General features: G+C 43.3%; 1 protein-coding gene across 8 annotated transcripts in view; it reads right to left on the bottom strand.

Annotated features, from left to right (window-relative positions):
* LOC140479622 (ADAMTS-like protein 2) overlaps positions 1–21286 on the bottom strand; it is a 135572-nt gene that overhangs the window by 103755 nt on the left and 10531 nt on the right. For 4 of the 8 annotated variants that reach the window (XM_072573495.1, XM_072573496.1, XM_072573490.1 and 1 more), the window contains exon 2: positions 9419–9556. In XM_072573495.1, the coding sequence (XP_072429596.1) occupies positions 9419–9556 (138 nt within the window). Of the gene's footprint in view, positions 1–9418; positions 9562–19039; positions 19147–20185; positions 20549–21286 lie in introns of those variants that run through there. The other 4 variants (XM_072573494.1, XM_072573493.1, XM_072573492.1 and 1 more) reach the window with 2 other exon arrangements.

The following is a 21286-nucleotide window of genomic DNA, read 5'->3' as shown; positions in this document are numbered from 1 at the left end:
TAAAAATTGTAAGTGGTGGGAGAGAAAATAAAGGTATCTGGCAACATTGTTGGGAAGAAAATAACTGATAACGTTTCACATCTGTGACCTTTCATCACCGTCCTGTTCTATTAAACACAGAAACTAGGAGTAAGAGAAGGCCATTCAGCCCATTGAGTCTGCTCGGCCAATCGATAGAATCGTGATTGACTTTCTATCACAATGCCGTATTCCCACTTTCTCCCCATATTCCTTGATGCCCTTAAAAGCTAAAAAATTATCGATCTTTTTCTTATAATGTTCAGTGACTTGGCCCCCACAGCCTTCCCAGTGTTGAGTCTGTCCAGCCACATTAAAATTTTATACATTTCATACCCACTCATTCTTCTAAATCCGAGAGAATACAGGCCTAGATAAACCTCTCTGTTCTCTTATGACAGTTCTGCCACTCCCAGAATTCCCAGTGAACTTCCACTGCACTCCCTCAATGGCAAGCATATCTTTTCCTAGGCAGTGATGCCAAACTACTTGCAATACTCCAGGTGTTTTTGCCCCAAGACCCTGTATTGTTGCACTAAGGCATCCCTACTTCTGAACCCTTAGCCTCTTTCAATGAAGGCCAACACAACATTTATCTTCGTAACTGTTTGCTGCACCTGCTGTATGTTAGTTCACTCAGTCAACTGGTCTAAATCACCTTGAAACCACCTTGAGTCATCCTCACAACTCCCAACCTCATCCCATTTTCTATCACTAGTAAACTTGGAAATGTTGGTTTTGACTCCTTCATTAAGGTGTATAATGGGGGCCCAAGTACTGATCTTTGCAGTACTCCATTAGTCACTACATACCTGGAAAAAGACCATTTATTCACACTCTCCGAACCTTCCATTCATTGACTCCATCTAAATGTCTTGCTGCCTCGGAAAGGCAAACAACGTCAAAGACCCCTCCTGCCCCGGTTATAATTTCTTCCAACTTCTTCTGTCAGGCAGAAGATGCAAAATTTTAAACACACACAGACCAACAGATTCAAGACAGCTTCTTCCCCACTGTTACTAGAATTCTGAATGGACCTCTCAAATTTTAAATTTAAAGTTCATCTTGCTCGTTGTGCACCTTATCTATAGCCATAATATTGTATTCCTCACTCTGTTCTATTACACAAAAGCACTTTGCATGGTATAATCTGCCCGTACTGCCTACAAAACAAAACTTTTCACTGTATCTTAGTACATGTGACAATAAATCAAATCAAATCCTGACTGTCAACCAATTCTCGATCCATGCCAATAGATTACCCCCATCCCATGTGCTTTAACTTTGCTCATTTACCTTTTATAAAAGGACCTTATCAAAAGCCTTCTGAAAATTCAAATACACCACATCCACTGGTCCTCTTTTTTATTCTACTCTCGTAGATTTGTTAAGCAGGATTAGCCTTTCATAAGCCCATACTGGCTTCATCCAACCTCATTAATTCTTTCAATGCGTACTGTTATCAGGTCTTTCATAACAGACTCTATTATTTCCCCCACTACATATAATAGGTTAACTGGTGTGTTATTCTTAGTTTTACCTCCCCCCTTTAAATAGTGGGCTTACATTTCCCACCCTCCAATCTGTAGGAACCACTCTACAGTCTGGAATTTCAGACGACAACCACCAGTACTCTGGGATATACATTATCAGGCCCTGGTGATTTGTTAGCTTTTAAACCCATTAATTTAACCAGCACCATTTTCATATCTAATTCTAACTTCCTGGAGGAACCAGACGCCTGAAGGAAGAACATCTCACTGCATCAACATCGATTTCACCAGTTTCCTCATCTCCCCTCCCCCCACCTTATCCCAGATCCAATCCTCTAATTCAGCACCACCCTCTTGAACTGTCCCACATGTCAATCTCCCTTCCAACCTATCCAGTCCACCCTCCACTCTGACCTATCACCATTACCCCCCACCTGCATCCATCTATCACCTTCCCCCCAGCCCAATCTATCCTATTTAACTTTGAACCCCCTTTCCTGCCCCGCTGCACCATTCCTGACGAAGGGCTTACGCCTGAAACGTCGATTCACCTGCTCCTCGGATGCTGCCTGACCGATTGTGCTTTTCCAGCACCACGCGTTTCAAATCTGATCTCCAGCATCAGCAGTCCTCACTTTCTCCTAATTCTGACTTCTGCCAATTCCATTCTCTCACTTGGTTCTCTATAATTTTTGGGAGGTTACTTCAGCCCTCTTTTTTGAAGACAGAACCGGATGTGTTCAGTTCATCTGCCATTTCTTTGTTCTCTTTTATAATACTTCTAGCTCCTGATTGTTAGGGGCCTATATTTGGTCTTTATTAATCTTTTTCTCTTCACTTATTTATAGAAGCTTTTACTGTCTGTTTCTATGGCCTCTCTGCTATACGAAAGATGTTGTTAAACTTGCATCTCTAACTCATCCTGAATTAGACTAAGCTTATCTCTGTTATACTGTAATGTTTTTATTTACATGAAATATGCATTATCCTGAACTCAACTCACTGGTAAGTTTCTCCTCTGCTCCCTTTGATCTTCACTTGTGTGCTTCTCTGCTTTATTGATGTTAGAGTCCATCATCATCAATATAGAGGAACCTCAATTATCTGAACATCGATTATTCGAATAAGACTGCAACGTCCTGATGCTTGGCTAAACTGTTAGTTGGCAGTCGATTACCCAAATAAAATACTCCCCACCCGTGTCGTTCGGATAACCGAGGTTCCTCTGTATATTCATATCGCATCATACATCTCCCCCTCAGGCCTTTCTCTACTCATACAGTTTAAATCACCCAACAAATTACCTTAACTAATTACATTATCACCATCTCCGTCCTCCACTCAGGATCCAAATCATCAAAGGCCAAGATGATTTGGAATTTTTGCTGGTCACCCCAACCTGGTTTCTCCATAAGGGTGATGGTTCAGCCGAAACCACCAAGGCACCCTGAGATATCTGATGTAGTGCGCTTGTCTCAGCCCTGCATTCTGTGGCAAGCATATTCAATCCCTCTTCACCGGCTCAAGTAAATCATTGCATTCCTGTTTCTCCTGAACTTCCCTTCAGAGGTTCCGCTTGGAGGACTGTCGCCTCTGCTTGTCTGTCTCTTATCTAGATTTTTTGACCAGTTGTCAAAGTCAGCAGTGTTTTTGCCTTGGCTCTCAAGTTAGAATATATCTGCTTTCTGCTGTGGTCTTTTTCTATCTCCCTGACCTTCCCATGATCCCGCGGTTGCACTTCAATATGAGCATTTCTCATCTTTAGTCTTCCTCCCATGAATGATTCTACCAGAGATTATCCCCAGTTTAATGGTATTGGTCTGAGAGTTAAAAAGTCAATTCCCAATCTGTGATCCTGGCCAATAAGGAGTTTAAAGTTTTGACCACCTTCCTTTCTTCTCCATTCACCTGAAAATGGAGTGAAGAGCTCATCACCTGGCTGATTCCTACCTCTGTGACGAATTCCTGTTTTACAAATTACTGTCCGTTGTTCAAAAGCATTTTCTCTTGGAACCTGTGTTACAAAAACTGGTTTCAGGGTTCTGATGACTGAGTATGCTGCGGTTGTACAGATCCTTACAATTGTATCTAGCTAGAATAGTCTTCCATCAGTATTAATGTGTCTTCCCTTTGATATCAAATTGCTAAGCTCTGCCAAGGTTTTCTGGAGACATTAACATCTCTGTTTGAACAGCCTGTTGACAGCCCATGGCTGACAAAATCAATATATTCTCTATTTCCTTTTAAATAGTATATGGATTGTTGAGTAATGAGCTCTGAATTAAATGATCCCCAAGTGTCCACTAAGAAGTCAATTTAGGATTTCATCACTCATGGATTTTGGTATCACCAGTTCATAGTCATATACCATTAGGTCATCTACAACCATCCAATGTTGCCTCTGTTTGGGATACTTCTTTAGAACTTGCGTGTGTTGAATAATATCTGGGCCACACTTCCAAAGATGCTTGTGCACTCAATTGGCTGCTTTGAACAGCCCAGATTAACCTTAATGTCATCTCTGTAGCTGGTAGTGTACTGGTTATTTCAGGAGAAAATTATTCCATCTCTTCAATGAGAATTTAAGTCTTCCGTATCAGCCTGACCCACCAATGTTCTGGGTAGGGTCGCAGCTGTAAAAAGCATCTTGCCTGGAGTGTAGATTGGTGAGCAGTCTGATTTCAATTGTTGAGCTGAATCTATTCGCAATGGCATTGTGTCACTATATCTTTTGATCCCAGTAAGTTGACCAGTATTCTCCAGTGTGTTTTGACCAGGAATCTCAATCCCGAGGGGTAATTCAAGAAGCCATAAACCCATGGAACGAGCCCGAGTCCCTGGATTACTACTCCAGATGCTGTGTCACCATCCTGCTTTTCTACATCGGACTGTGCCTCAATATTATTCAGTAGTGGGCGATGTATTCTTCGAGCAGTATTCAGGCATTTTGGCTCAGCATCGATCTGTAATGCTAGTCACGTTTGAGCTTTCCTAATCCTCCGAAAAGGCTTGAGAAACCTTTGCAAAATTCTACCCCCGTCCCCGATCCCCCCCCACTATCTCCTCTTCCCACATGCCGCCAGAACAGGTGCTACCCGATCCACTGCCACACCCAACCCGTCCTCTCACCATCCCTGACAAACAACCAGACTCAACGTGACCCTCTCCCTTCCCTCCGTCACCTTCCAGAACCAACACACCCAACCCCCACCAGGCCAGATTTCGCCCACCTGTCCTTACCTATCCTAAACACTGCATTGCTTAGCTGGTACCCTACTCACTTGGCACCCCATTCTCGTCCCACATGGCAACCTATCCATTTGGCACCCTAATTACCTGCACCCTAACTGCCTATGCATCAGGCATCCTAGATCTACTACCAACCCCTTTCTTAGCTGGCATCCTACCCAGATAGCACAACAAACACTTAGCACCTTGCCATCTCAACAGCCTGACATCACACTTACATTATGTACTTACTATTTGACAGCAGCTGCCAAAGTTTCTGTCAGGACCTTCAAATCTCAGAAAACAGCAGCTGACTGCTGTGAAAAGAGGATGTGGTTATCCTGCTTGGATTGTTCTATGTAGTAAAATAACTGTCAAAATGTAAGTTTGGCTCCTCATTTCTGAGGGAGCCCTGAGGAGAATCTCCTCTCGGAAATGCAGAGCTTCCTTCTTTCATAAACAAAGATCTGCACTTGTGTGCCACTCTTTGGAAACCTAGCCTAGTTATGTTTAGTGCCTCGATAATCTCTCACTCCTTTGGCTAAATGAGATGGTGAACTGACACAACGCAACTGAAGATCTACCCCAGACCTTGCAATTTGATGATGACTAGCTGAACATCCACAGATTTTAACCATGACCAGCTGTCAGCAAATATGGAAACAGTATCCAATGTACATGCTTTAAATTCTGTATTTAATCCTTTTACCTGAAGGATGACAGTCCAAGACATTTGCTGGCCCTCTCTGATGCATCCTAGAAATGTTGCTTGCCTTGCTATCTTAGCTTTGGATTTCTTGTATCTTCTCCATTCCAAATGATTTTATTCCTTTGTCAAATGACTTCATTGTTTTGCTGGTGATACACAAATTTTAAGCATGCCGTATCCTCTTAACTGTCCTACTCTTCCTCACTGGTTGCATTAATGTTTGCGGTGGTGCCTTTCAGCAGGTCTTCCACATCCTAATATGGGTGATGGGGCTCTTTCCCGCTTTCTTGCCATGTTGGTAGGCCTTCAGGAAGATGACCATGTAATCTTACAGTCTACCGATCCAATTGTGTCAGAAGGAACCTCACTGCTACCTTCGATGATTGTCCAGTTCCGGGCCCTAATCTCAGCAGGAGTGAAAAACTGAACTGCCTCCTCTAGTGCGAGTTCCTCTTGTGGTGGAACAAAATCAAACAATTCTGTTTTTATTTCGAACATCTACAATGACACAATCTTCTGTAAGCTGGTCTTTTGGCACTTCATACCCAAAGCACCCACTAATGTGCATTATACTCAGCTAATAACACCTCAAATCGATTTCCCTTCCTTTGGTTAAATCTTACCCCTTCTATGACCAGATACCTCTTTAGATTAAAAGATGCACTGGAAATTTCGATGAAAGATTTGAAGTCAGGAGTACTTTCTTTCATACTCTGCCTCGTTAGGTCAGTGCAAGCAAAACAGAAATTCACTGACCTGATGCCTTTATTCTTTCACATGTAACCCCAATGGTGCTCTGTACTTCAACTCCCACTTTTGGCCTATTGTTGGCCCTCAGCATTCTCCAGCTACTGCAGCAGTGGCAGTGTTTTGATAGGAGCTGCTCCCTTCACACTGACCTGTGTAAATACAATGATTTCTCTTGCCCCTTGTTTGCCTAGACTTCTGATTATTCCTACTTGCTCACCAGAGTCTGCCCTTTGCATTAATTTGCCACCAAACTCTTCGACTTTCCATTCTACCTGCGCTATTCCATCTTTTGTTTCTTCAACCTCATGGGACTGTGATCTACCTTCAATTTGACATCACTGTAGTCTCCCTTACCACTACCAGGCTTTGACAGAACTCAGAATGAACCATGCCTTGGACTGCTGCAGCCATGTCTATGAAGTGTGTGTCTCCCACAGACTCTTGCCTGTCAGTGGTCACTTCATGTATTCTATGCTCTCTTGCCTCCCCAGGGCATTGGGTGCTTGCACTTGCACTTGCACTCTTACAGGCTGTTTGCTTTGCCCTGACCTTAAATCTCTCTGTTACACTCTAAGCTCTATCTACAACAGGATATACATTATTCTGAATCTTGCCCTGTAACAGCATTTCTCTTCTGCTCCCATTTGAGACTTGACCACATTTTCTCTCAGCTCACGTTAGGTTTGCATCATTATTTAAATATTCATAAATCATTCTACTAAACACAAAAAAGCCACTCAGTCCCTCAAGCCTTTTTTTTAAAAGATTAGGTTACTTACTGTGTGGAAACAGACCCTTCGGCCCAACAGGTCCATACCGACCCTCTGAAGAGCAACACACCCAGACCCATTCCCCTACACCTAAAGCTACAGGCAATTTAGCATGGCCAATTCACCTGACCTGCACATCTTTGAACTGTGGGAGGAAACCGGAGCACCCGGAGGAAACCCACACAGACACTGGGAGAATGTGCAAACTCCACACCGACAGGCAGGAATCGAACCCAGGACCCTGGCACTGTGAGGCAGTAGTGCTAATCACTGTGCCACCGTGCCACCACGGCCACCCCTGTAGTACTACACTGAAGCACCCACAACCTCCGGACTGAAGGAGATAAGAACACTGCCAACTGAATCTGTCATGTAACACCTGATGCTCTCAGCAGTCAAGAGCGAAGAGATGGCAGCAACCATCCCGCACCTGGGTCAAGTCTGGCTGAAAGGTGTGAGGAGCTGTGAGGATGTTGAGTCACTGACAACGTGCCAAATGACGAGGAAATGGATTGAGACACATCACTGGCTTGTTATGGCTGCTCTGATTGCTTGCACATGGTTCAGAGGCTACAGAGAGGAAAACAACCGAAAAGACCACTGAGGATCCAGAACAGTTTACAACTCAGCATGTGCCTGCAGCAAGGTACTGAGCTACACTGCCACATTCCACAATTTCACCTACTGCAGGCATTAAAAAGTGACTCCACCAGAACATGCTATTTCTAAAATTATTCACTCTTAAGTGTTTACACACTCAATGCTGGACACAGTTCATTTATTTTGATTATGCAGCCACTGGAAGTGGTTACAAATTATACAGAACCTCAAATGGGAAACACACAAGTTAGCCAAAGACCCCGCAGCTAAATCCTTTTTTTATTTAGAAGGTCAGTTCTTTCTCTTGCCTATGGTTGAGCTTAACTGGGGTGCAGGAAGGGGAGGGGTGTTGGGTCTGCCTCAGAGATCAGACCTGTTCATCCAAGGAGACATGGAGGAGTGGTTAAAAAAAAGACAAACCACAGTCAATTCACCTTTGGGATATCACCAACCCCTCTGCTGACAACACTGGCTTCTCACTGGGGAAGAAGGCCATTGGAAGCAAATGAAATAATGTGCAGACAAGTGAAACATTAGTTAACTGCCTACACTTCGCAATGTGGTACAGAGCTGCCACTTTGTCTGGTTTCATCCAAATTGGCACCAGCTTTAAACATCAATCTCAGCAGACCAACCTTTGATGCTGCAGCATGGGATTTGCGACAGGGTGCTGGTCACAACAGCTCAGTTCACACCTCTACACTTCTGTTCACTCGTACAGGGATTCTGAGCAAGCTGACTCTAGCGAGGCCATTGAAAGACTTCCACAGCCCAAGATGTTTGCGAAGAAACGTGCAGCCCATGAACCCGTTTCAAGTTGTAACCCGTTTCAAGTTGTACAGTCAATATTTTACAGTAGCAACTGCAACACCCAATTTGCAACCAACAACTTCTTACAAACAGCAATGGGCAGTGATCCGATAATCAGCGTTCTTAGATGTTGATGGAGGGTTAAATATTGGCCAGGGCGCCAGGAAGAACTTGACTACTCGCCTTCAAAGGAAGCATTGTGGGAATGTGTTTCCATACACTCTTCAGGCATATGAGACCCTACTGACAAAGCAAAAGCCAGCATGCTCTGACAATGTAGAACAAGACAGCCTGCCCACCACCCACTGCTCCCTTCCCTGAGAAGCACAAGCACGGGCAAGAGAAGGGAACAACATTGCACTGAAGTATCAGTTTAGATTTAGGGCTCACATGTCTGGAATGGGGCTTGAGGAGGAATAAGAAAACCTTATCATGAGCTTATGTTAAAATTACTGCCCAGATTGAGAAAAAGCCACAACTAAGATATTAGGCAGTCTTGGGCAAGGCGCTGATGTCCCAACGGCCTATTTTTGCATACATTTTTAAGAAATAGGTGTATTTTTTTTTAAACTCTTGAGAAGCTGGTGAAGGACTTGAAACTTCGCAGTCAATGAAGGTGCTCCCACATTGCTGCAAGATAGGAACATCCTGGATTTTGACCCAATGTTTATGAAGGAACAGCAAACTATTCCAAGTCACAATAGTCAGTGACTTGGCAGGAGCTTGGAAATGGTGATAAGATTATGTCTTTGTAAGTTTTCAAGGTGGCTGCCACAGACTTGAGATGTCATAGCCTCTAAGGAAAATTGGTCAGGAGCTATACCAAGCACTTCAACATTTGCAATATACTACTGCCAACTTTCCCAACTGGTTGCAGTAGTCACTGGTGTGCTATCATGAGAGAGAGAGAGAGAGAGAGACATCAACACTTTGCATCCAATCAACATTTTGCTTGCACTTCGCACCGTGAGGCTTGACGATAGGTCACACAGAGCTTCACACATCCAGGAAGGGTGAACCAAAACCACTTCATCACTCACCTTTGCTGTAAACAGTGCCTCTCCTGTGACATGACCCCTCCTCCGCAGCTCCGACTGCACGTGGACCAGGAGCTCCATTCTCCCCACCACTGAGCGACATCCTCCTCTCTGCTTTGGTCCTTCTCCGTAACTTCACTACTGTCCTGACAGAAACAACAAAAAAAAAGTATCCATTTGCATCTGTCAACCATAAGATAGCCATGATGTGGCGGTGCCAGTGTTGGACTCGGGTGGACAAGGTCAGAAGTCACATGATACCAGGTTATAGTTTATTCGCAATCACAAGCTTTCAGTGCGCTGCTCCTCCATGAGGTGGAGTCATCTCGTCACTTGTGATTTTGAATAAACCTGTTGGACTATAACCTGGTGTCATGTGACTTCTGACTTTGGCCACAAGATAGATCAACTTCCCCAGAAACACCAGACAGGCGACAAGACCGACATCAAACATCACATAGAAAGAAAATAAAGAATGCGCACTTATGTAGCCCCTTTCACAACTTCAGGACTTCACAAAGCTTTACATAGTTTTTTTAAAATTGTGTATCAATGTAGGAAACACAGCAGCCAACGAGCAGACAGCAAGGTTTCACGAACAGCTGTATGGCTTCTTCATCATTGCTGATAGAGAAAAATATATTGGCCAGGACAGAGAGACGAACTACCCTGCTCTTCTTCAAACTCACCCTTCCCATCTCTAACCCCCTCCAAACCTCTGCAATCTTTTCACTCCTCTGCAGTGTCTGTGAATTTCATTACCTCAGCTGCTTAGTCCTGGAATTCACAACACATACCCTCAATGTTTCAGCCTCTCTAACTGCTCTGAAATGCTCCTTGAAACCTGCCTCTTTCCTGTCTTAACGTGTGGCTATATATTAGGAATAGTTCTAATAAAACGAAAAATTATTTTGGCAGTTAATGCACATGCAAGTTCCAAAAGACATTTAATACTGAAAAATCCTCTGTGGGCTGACCCAATTCTCCTTATGTGGCTCAGTTTCAAGTTTTCTTTGATAATGCTTCTGTGAAGTGCCCAGAGACATTCCATTAAGTTACAGGCACTTTGCAAGTACATGTAGAAGTCAACATTGTTGGGTCATGAGAGCTGCTACATTTTTTTTATTTGGTTTATTATTGTCATGTGTACTTAGGTACAGTGAAAAGTTTTGTTTTGCATGCAGTACAGGCAGATCATACCAAAGTGCATTAGGATAGTAGAACAGAGAGAGGAATACAATGTTACAGCAGCATAGAAGGTGTACAAAGAATGCGATCAACATTCAATTTGAAATTTGAGGGATCCAGTCAGAAGTTTAATAACAGCAGAGAAGAAGCTGTTCGCGAATCTGTTGGTACGCGTGTTTACACTTTTGTATCTTTTGCCTGACAGAAGAGGTTGGAAGAGATTATACCGAGGTGGGAGGGGTCTTTGATGATGTTGGCTGACTTGCCAAGCAGCGAGTAAATGGAGTCAATTGGATGGAAGGTTGGTCCGTATGATAGACTGGGTTGTGGTCACAACTCTCTCTTACAGTCCTGGGCACAGCAGTTGCCGTACCAAGCCGTGATGCATCCGGCTAGAATGCTCTCTATGGTGCCTCTATAAAAATTTACCGACATGCTGAATTACCTTAGTCTCCTGATGAAGTAGAAACATTATGCTTTCGCGACCATCGCATCAACAAAGGTGGTCCAGGACAGATTGGTGGTGATCATCTCTGCTAGGAGCTTAACGCTTTAACCATCTCCACCTCAGCTCCATTGATGCAGATAAGAGAGTGTCCTCCACTTTGCTTCCTGAAGTCAATGACCAGCTCTTTCGTTTTGCTGACATTGAGGGCATTTGCTGACATTGACGTTGACACCACACCACTAAGCACTCTCTCTCTTTCCTATATTCTATCTCGTCATTGTTTGACATCCAGCCTAAAATGGTGGTGTTGTCAGCATACTTGGAGTTAGGATGAGATTTGGCCACACAGTCATGAGTGCACAGGGAGTATAGTAAGGGGGTGAGTAAGCAGCCTTATGGTGCGCCGGTGTTGAGGATTGTCATGGAGGAGGTGCTGTTGCCTATTCTCACTGACTGCAATCTGTGGGTCAGGAAGTTGAGGATCCGAGTTTGAAGATTAGTTTGATTGGAATTATAGTGTTGAAGACAAAGCTGCAGTCAATAAGTAGAGCTGGACGCAGGTATCCTTATTACCCAGATATTATAGGGATGAGTATAGGACCAGGGAGATGATGTCTGCCGTGGATCTATTGCAACAGAAGGCAAACTGCAAAGGTATCAAGGCAGGCTGGACCTTACATGAGCCATGACTAACCTCCCGAAACACTTGATGATTATGGAGGTCAGAGCCACTGGGAGGTAGTCATTGAGGCACACTGCATGAGTTTTCTTTAATGCCAGAATGATGGTGGTCTTCTTGAAGCAGGTGGGGTCTTCAGATTACAGTGACAAGAGGTTAAAAATGTCAGCAAATAATCCCACCAGCCGGTCCGCACAGGATCTGAACGCATGGACGGGAACTCCATCCAGGGCAGTCACTTTCCTTTAGTTCACTCTCAAGAAGACCAATCTGACATCTGAGGCAGTAACTGAGGGAACAGATGTGTCCGAGGCTGTGAGGACACGTGACACCATTTCACTGACCTTCTGTTCGAAATGGGCATAAAGTGCATTAAACACATCGGAAAAGGATATATTTTTGTCCTCTGCTCTGTTCTGCTTCACTTTGTAGCCCATTATGTCGTCCAGGCCTTGCCAAAAGTGGCAGGTGGCCTTGGGACATCCATCTGAGAGGACAGTCTCATGCAAAACGTGGCATTGCTGACAGTACAGCACTCCCTCACTGCTACACTAGAGCACCACCTACCTTTTGTGCTCTGGTCCCTGAACCCAAAGTCCACTGACTCAGATGTGAGACTGCTAACAACTGGCACACAGCTGACACCTAAAGACATGAAATGGGGCCATTTCAACTGAGCTATAAGGCAAAGTAGAGCGGAACATTTTGAAAGGGCCTGAATGACCTTGAAAGTAGTCATTGCAGACACAGGACCCAACAATGCAGATGACCACATAAGATACAGGGAGTTGCAAAGTCTTTGTATAGTTCACGTCACACCAGATGATGCACTTAAGTACTGGAGAGCCGTTAAAGAACATTCTACCCAGATCTGTAAGCTTTCTTTGAAATCCGTACAAATCCCCCAGGGGATCAAATTATCGGCATTGAGAGGCAGGGCCCCAAATGTCCTTAGCAACCAACTTGATCTGGAATGCTAGGCTGAAGACTCTCCCCATTACCTCATACAACAAAGTGGTTACAAGACTTACACACCCACCCAACCCCACAAACGCCTCAGGCGACTCTCTGTGTGGAGTTTGCACATTCTCCCCGTGTCTGCGTGGGTTTCCTCTGGGTGCTCTGGTTTCCTCCCACACTCCAAAGATGTGCACGTCAGGTGAATTGGCCATGCTAAATTGCCTGTAGTGTTAGGTAAGGGGTAGATGTAAGGGTATGGGTGGGTTGCACTTCGGCGGGGCGGTGTGGACTTGTTGGGCCGAAGGGCCTGTTTCCACACTGTAAGTAATCTAATCTAATCTAAAATAAAGTAAAGCAGCTCCCTTTCGTTCTCACATTCCCCATTAGTAAGTTCCTAGTCCATCATCTCTTAAGCTATATTCTCATACACCTACAGGTTCACCTTCAGCAGTCAAAGTGCTGAAATACTTCATATGCCTGCTTTAGAAATCACAAGTCTGAACTGAGGGGTTTAAACATCTTTGGACTCTAGGTGAACACCAAATCTTCAACTCAAATGTAACTTATTATCAAAGTCTGGCAAATCACTCCACGTCCTGGGATTCCAGTTGCTGTATTTCAAGCTCTCGCTGCAACTGGTCCCTGTCCAAAGTCTCTCATCATTGCTCCTCCCAGGTATCTGAGCAGCGAAGTGAACAGTTTGGTCCCAACACAGTTCTCCTGAGATCACTCGTTAAGCTGCTACAAGGTAGACAATCACCATAACCAATGGGAGTTGGAGTGAACTACTGGATTAGTGGTGCTAGAAGAGCACAGCAGTTCAGGCAGCATCCAACGAGCAGCGAGTTGGATGCTGCCTGAACTGCTGTGCTCTTCCAGCACCACTAATCCAGTATTTGGTTTTCAGCATCTGCAGTCATTGTTTTTACCTTGTTGGAGTGAACTAACCTAGTCAGGTTCCTTTCACATGTCCCAACCCCAAACCTGGAACAAGGCTCAATGACCAGCACCAAACAGGGGGTATTATTGCATATTGTCATAACACAACAAAAATTAAACCATGGGCTTGAGAGCCACACTGAACAACAAGGGATTAGGGTGGGTTACCTCAAACTAGTAAGAGACTAGTATAGGAGTGAAAGAAACCCCCAAGTGTGGTATTGATGAAAAAACTCATCAGCCTTGCAATCAGGTAAGGAGGCTAGTACTCAGTCTTGAAAGGGAATTCACAGCAGAACTGAAATCAATGTGACATTTAAGGCTGAATCTGTCACTATGTGAATGTGTTCTTTTCAAAAACTTGTAATTGAGCTCATTCGTCATTGACCAATGTGCGAAATGACATTTTGTTTTCAACAATACTCCACAAATGCTGGTGAATCCAGGCATCTGCAACAGGTTTTACACCAGGGATGACTGTTCTAAGTACCAAAAGGCAGCACTAAGTTACAACCCTGACTACAGTGTTGCTGTCACCCCTACTGTAAAGGCCAGGTGTTGGTTCTGCAGAGAAGTACATGACTGAAATAGAAAGTCAAAGGAAGAACTACAGCGCAGTTGGAGTATGGGACATACATGTGCTCAAGGAGAAGCTGTACTGGTTGTAGGCACAAACTACTGCACTAACATGGCTCTGGCATTCAAACAGAAGCTTGGCACATAATGAGAGACACAACAGAGTACCAGACTGGTGTGGGACAAATAGGTTTCAATTCATGGGAGATTGACATGAATACTGGGGAAGGAGGGAGCAGTTCTGATGGAATGGCTCCAAGTGAATCATACTGAGACTAGAGACCTAGTGAATTGCATAACTAGGGCTATAGATAGGGGTTTACAACTATATAATCAGAAGGACGATTGCTCACCAGAACAACACATAGGACAACATTAAGGTTGACAGCCTAAACAATCTAATGCTGCAGTATCTTGTCACAAGTGTGGCTGAGAAACTCCTATCAGTAAAGACAAAGCCATTTATTATTCTAAAGTACAAAGTACTCATTGCAACACAACAGGCTCTTCTTGGACTTATGCTACATTATGAAGAATATACCAAACAATAAATCAAATTGTTCCTAACACAATATGTACATTCACGCCTTGGAATAGACCTTGAAGAACAGACCTTGGGGGAGGTGATAGCTGAGATGTATTATTGCTGGACTGTTAATCTAGAGACCTGGGGACCTGGGTTCAAATCCTACCCTGGCAGATGGTGTAATTTGAATGCAACAAAATTCTGGAATTAAGAGTCTAATGATGACCATGAATCCATTGATGATTGTTGGGAAAAACCCATCTGGTTCACTAATGTCCTTCAGGGAAAGAAACTGCCATCCTTACCTGGGTCTGGACTACATGTAGTTCCAGATCCACAGCAATGTGGCTGACTCTTAACTGCCCTCTGGGCAATTAGGGATGGGCAATAAATGCTGGCCGAGCCAGCATCAGATGCTGTCATCCCATGGATGAGTTTATAAAAATCAATTGTTCAAGAGAACAAGCTTCTTTACTAGAAGAACAACAACACGTGGATGGACTCTATGGGAAAGGCTGTAAATCAACAAACAATGGAGGTGTTTAAATGAGTAACTTTAATCTTCATGTTGATTGGGTCAATTGAATTGGGAAAAGTAGCTACGCCAATAAATTCATCGAGAGTGTAAGGGATAGTTTCCAGAGAAATTTCTCATGAAACCAACCAGGAAGCAAGTTATCTTGGATCTGACAATGGGCAAATGAGGCAAGTTTAATAAATGACCTCCGAATGAAAGATTCCCTGGGTAGTAGAGATCATAACAAGGTAGAATTTAATATTAAGTTTAAGAGTGAGAAACTTGGGTCAGAAACAACTAGGTGTAATTTAATTAAAGGCAATTACAATGAAGTGCTGGTAGAGTTGGCTAAAGTGGATTGGGCAGATAGATTAGCAGTAATGATGGTATGCAAGTAGTGGCAGACATTTAAGGAGGCAATTCATCAGCTCAGCAAAACTACACCCCAGTAAAAACCAAAGACTCTAAGACAGGAATAAACCAACCATGGCTAACCAAGAGAGTTAAGGAACATATTAAGTTGAACAAAAAAGCAGAGATGGAAGCAAAAGTCAGTGATAGCCCCAGAGACTTAGTTAATTACAGAATTCAGCAAAGGAGGACAAAAAAAGATAATAACAACAGAGAAAATACAATACAAGGGCAAACTAATGAGGAATATAAAAACTGACAATAAGACCTTCTTTAAATATATTAAAAGAAAGACAAAGCTCAAAGTGACATAGGCCCCTTAGAAAATGGATCTGAGGACAGTTTTTAGAATCCCTAAAATCCCAACAGTGTGGAAACAAGCCAATTGTCCCAACAAGTCCACACCAACCCTCCGAAGAGCAACCCACCCAGACCCATTAACCTACCCTATTATTTGACGTTTTCCCCTGACTAATGCACCTAACCTACACATCCATGAATACAATGGCCCAATTCACCTAACCTGCACATCTTTGGATTGTGGGAAGAAACAGGAGAATTTGGAGGAAACCTACGCAGACACAGGGTGAATGTGCAAACTCCACACAGACAGTCGCCCGAGGTGGGATCAAACCAGAGTCCCTGGCGCTGTGAGTCAGCAGTGCTAATCCACTGTGCCACCCATGAATCTTTGGGGAATAAGGAAATGGCAGAGAGGTTAAACAGATATTTTGCATCAGTCTTTATGGTGGAGGATATTTTGAACATTCATAAAGAATATAGGAGAGGGATTAAGTACATTTACCATCACCAAAAAAGTTATATTAAACAAACGAATGGGGCTATTAGCAGTTACATCTCCTGGGCCTGGTTGCTTGCACCCGAGGATGCTAAAGAGATAGTGGATGCACTGATTGTAATTTTCCAAATATGTTTGAATTCTGGGGATGTACCAGAGGATTGAAAACTGTTAATGTGATAGAAGACAGGCACAGCAGGTAATCAGCAAGGCTAATGGAATGTTGGCCCTTATTTCAAGGGGGTTGGAGTATAAGAGTAAGGAAGTCTAGTTAGGCCAACTAGCCTAACACCTATGGTAGGAAAAGTACTGGAATCAATTACTAAGGAAGTAACAGCAGAACATTTGGAAAATCATAATCCAAAAAAGCAGAGCCAGCACATCTTCGAGAAAGATACATTGTGTCTGACATACCTTTCAGAATTTTCCCAGAAAGTTTCAACCAGAGAGTGGGTAGAGGGGAACCAGTAGATGTGTTATATTTAGACTTCCAGAAGGCATTCAACAAGGTACCTCACAAAAGGTTTAGTCATATGATATGAGCCGACAGAGTTGAGGTAGTTTATCGATGTTGACAGAGAACTGGCTTATGGGCAGGGAACAGCAAGTGAGAATAATGGTTCTTGTTCAGGATGGCAACCTGTAACCAGTGGGGTTCCACTGGAATCAATGCTGGGACTGCAACTATTTACAATACAGTATATATTAATGACTCAGAGGAAGAAAGGGAATATACAGTAGCCATATTTGCAGTTGACACTAAAATAGGTGGGAAGGCAGGTTGTGAAAGAGATACAAGCAGTCTACAGAGATATAAATAGGTTAATTAAGTAGGCAGAAAGTTGTCGAATGGAGTATAACATTAGAAAATGCAAATTGGACACTAATGAGGCTGCCCTATGGCACCAGGCACCCACAGCAATAACAGAACCATAGGCCCAGAACCTGAAGCAACTTAACACCCAGCTAGCTGAATAGCCTTCTAATAGAGGCACTGACAAGTATCAAAGCACATCTGCACACAGAATAGACAACAGGCATAACAAGTGCATCACAGAACACCTTGCAACGTGATCAGAAAGAATCACTTGTGACTATTATCAACATAACTCTTACTGAGTGGAGAATGATGTGTCAGTTCACTAAAGGCACAGTAGGCAGAAAAAATTAAAGGCAGTTTACGCTGCTATACTGTAAAGGGCTTACTACAGCCCTCATGCACAGAAATCTCCAGTAATGATCACTGTGTTCATATCTCCTTGTTTCCACAATCCACAGGCAGCAAGTTTGAACTCGTAGAAAACGTAAAGAATGCAGCATTCTCATTTGACCTTTGAAAAGGTCGACTGGCCTTTCTCTTCCATCACGTTTTCACAAGCATTTCCACCATCTGGTTTTGAGCAGCACGGAGACTCAGAAAGTTAGCTACCTCTTATCAGTCCAAAGAAGGACGTACTGCTATCGAGTCCAGCTAGTACAGAGCTTAAACACTAAAGTACACATGGTGAGACAATGACCAGCTGTATGTTCTACACAGGATCATCCAGGGCTTGTCCTCAGGAGCTAAAGATTGATACTCCAAAAGCACCTGATGCGAAGAAAATCTGGGAGAAACTTTAGAGGTACTTTTTTTTTTTAAAAGTTTTGCTACACTATAAATGCTGCCTTCCTTTAAGGTAATGGCCTTTAAGGTAATGGTTTAGTCATGGAAATATTGGAGATAGTAGATACTAAACCATTACCTTAAAGGAAGGCAGCATTTATAGTGTAGCAAAACTTTTTTAAAAAAAAGTACCTCTAAAGTTTCTCCCAGATTTTCTTTGTATCAAGTGCTTTTGGAGTGTCAATCTTTAGCTCCTGAGGACAAGCCCTGAATGATCCTGTGTAGAACATACAGCTGGTCATTGTCTCACCATGTGTACCTTAGTGTTTAAACTCCATACTAGCTTGATTCGATATCAGCATGTGCTTCTTTGGATTTCTATTGGACTGGTAAAGTTGGAAATTATGTGATCCTTTGAATGGTAGGGCAAGCTTGAGGGGTTGAACGTTCTATGTTTGCTCCTATTGCTTATGCTCTTATAAAACCTAATGTAAAAACATCTAAACATGTAGAAACTCTGGAAATACCCAGCAGATCAGACAGCAGTAACGAAGAGAAACACAAGTTAACATTTCAGGTGAAAGGTCGTTCATGAAAGATTCAAGCGTTATAACACTTCACTTGAGTCATTGATATAGGTTCTGGTTTAAAAATTGTACTGGTCTTTATAGTAAGTGTTAGAGTCATGTCATGAATCCATATATGTCATCCAGATAACAAATTATTCACAATGTACAACATTATTAACCGCCTATCTTTGGTACCTGCAGTTACTCACAATTACGGATGCAAACGTAGTGTTACACTGACCGTTTTGCACACTACCCCAGGCAAATCTGGAATGTTTTGAAGCATTACCCAAATAGGGACAAGGGTCAACCATTCCTCAGGGGATGAAAACAAAACTAGCTTAATGCTTGTCATAAAGAACATTAGTGAGTCAGATGTTTTTTAGGAAAAGAAATTTTCCATCTTTACCTGGTCTGACCTACATGTGATTCCAGCCTCCTAGCAATGTGGTTGACTTCTAATTGCACTGTGGGTAACTAGGGATGGACAACAAATCCTGGTGCGGCCAGCGACACCTATATCCCATGAACAAATAAATTGAAATATAAATGGACGAAATGTACACTGTGACAGGAAAGACCCATCAATATAGTTGACCAGTTTATTCTAGTCCTTCTCAATGAAGGCAAACAGCTCATAGCCACACACACACACAAAAATATACGCATGCACGCACACACACACGCGCGCATGCGCGCGCACACACACCTTTCAAGTCTTCACGAGCTAAGCAAGTAGAGTTTAGCAATCCTCATATAACTCCACTGCCTCACCTCTAATCCGAAATTATGAATGGCAGCCTTTACCAAACATTCCTGCCTTTAGTCTCATCCTAAAGTTCAACATTTATATAGTTCGTCTTTTCAACTCATTCACGGGATGTAGGTGACTTGCTAGGACATTTCAGAGGGAATTTAAGAGTTTACCTCATCGCCAAGACTTTGATTTGATTAGATTTATTGTAGTCACATGTACCTAAGTACAGTGAAAAGCTTCGTTTTGTGAGCAGTGCAGGCAGACCATAGCAAACAAGGACATCCAGATCATAGGTGCTTAGACAGAGTGAGGCAGACAAGAGGGGCCGCACAGGAGGTTCGCAAAGCAAGATCAACATTAACAAGATCAACATTATTTGAATATAGAGAGTCCATTCAACAGTCTAATAACAGCAGGGAAGAAGCTGCTCTTGAACCTGTTGGTGTTCAAACTTCTATATCTTCTGCTAATCGGAAGAGGTTGTAGGAGAGCATTACTGGGGTGGGAAGGGTCTTTGATGATGTTGGCAGCCTTCCTGCGGCAATGAGAAGTGTAAATGGAATCCATGGATGGCTGGCTGGTTTCCATGATGGTCTAAGCTGTGCACACCACCTTCTTTAATATCGGTTCTGGTTTAAAAATTGTACTGATCTTTGTAGTAAGTGTTAGAGTCATGTCATGAATCCATATATGTTATCCAGATAACAAATTATTCACAATGTACAACATTATTAACTGCCTATCTTTGGTACCTGCAGTTACTGACAATTACGGATGCAAGCGCAGTGTTACACTGACCGTTTTTGCACACTACAGAGCAGCTGCTGTACCAGGCCGTTGTACACCTGTCTATGATGCATCTGTAAAAGTTGGTGAGGATCCTTACGGACATGCCAAATTTCCTGAGCCGCCCGAGGAAGAAGAGGTGCTGTGCCTTCTTGACTGCCGTGTCTACGTGAAACGTCTAGGTTATCAGTTATCAGTTATCCTCGCTCCTAGGAACTTTATGCTCTCACCATCTCAACCTCAGCCCCGTTGATGTACATGAGGTTGTATACTCCTTTCTTCCTGAAGTCAATAATCAGTTCTGTTGTTTTTCTGAAATGGTGAGAGAGGTTGTTATCCTTGCATCATGACACCAAGCCCTCTATTTCCTTTCTGTATTCTAGAACATGGAACAATACAGCGCAGAACAGGCCCTTCGGCCCTCGATGTTGCGCCGACCTGTGAACTATTCTCAGCTCGTCCCCCTACACTAACCCAAAATCATCCATGTGTTTATCTAAGGATTGTTTAAATCTCCCTAATCTCACTGAGTTGACTACATTAGCAGGTAGGGCATTCCAGGCCCTTACCACACTCTACGTAAAGAACATTCCTCTGACATCTGTCTTAAATCTATCACCCCTCAATTTGTGGTTATGCCCTCTCGTACAAGCTGACATCATCATCCTAGGAAAAAGTATTTCACTGTTTACCCTATCTAATCCTCTAATCATCGTGTATGTCTCTATCAAATCCCCCCTTAGCCTTCTTCTTTCCAATGAGAACAGACCCAAGTCTCTCAGCCTTTCCTCATAAGACCTTCCCTCCAGACCAGGCAACATCCTGGTAAATCACCTCTGCACCTTTGCTTCCACATCCTTTCTGTAATGGGGCGACCAGAACAGTGCACAATATTCCAAGTGTGGCCGCACCAGAATTTTGTGAAGTTGCGGTTCCGGAACTCAATCCCTCTACCAATGAAACCCTCACACCGTATGCCTTATTCACAGCACTATCCACCTGGGTGGCAACTTTCAGGGATCTATGCACGTGGACTCCAAGATCCCTCTGCACATCCACACTACCAAGAATCTTTCCATTGACCCAGTACTCTGCCTTCCCGTTATTCTTCCC

Source organism: Chiloscyllium punctatum, chromosome 7 (genome assembly GCF_047496795.1).
Source record: "Chiloscyllium punctatum isolate Juve2018m chromosome 7, sChiPun1.3, whole genome shotgun sequence".
NCBI lineage: Eukaryota > Metazoa > Chordata > Chondrichthyes > Orectolobiformes > Hemiscylliidae > Chiloscyllium > Chiloscyllium punctatum.
The sequence above is the reverse complement of the archived record's forward strand: the minus strand, read 5'-3'. Positions and strand labels throughout refer to the sequence as shown.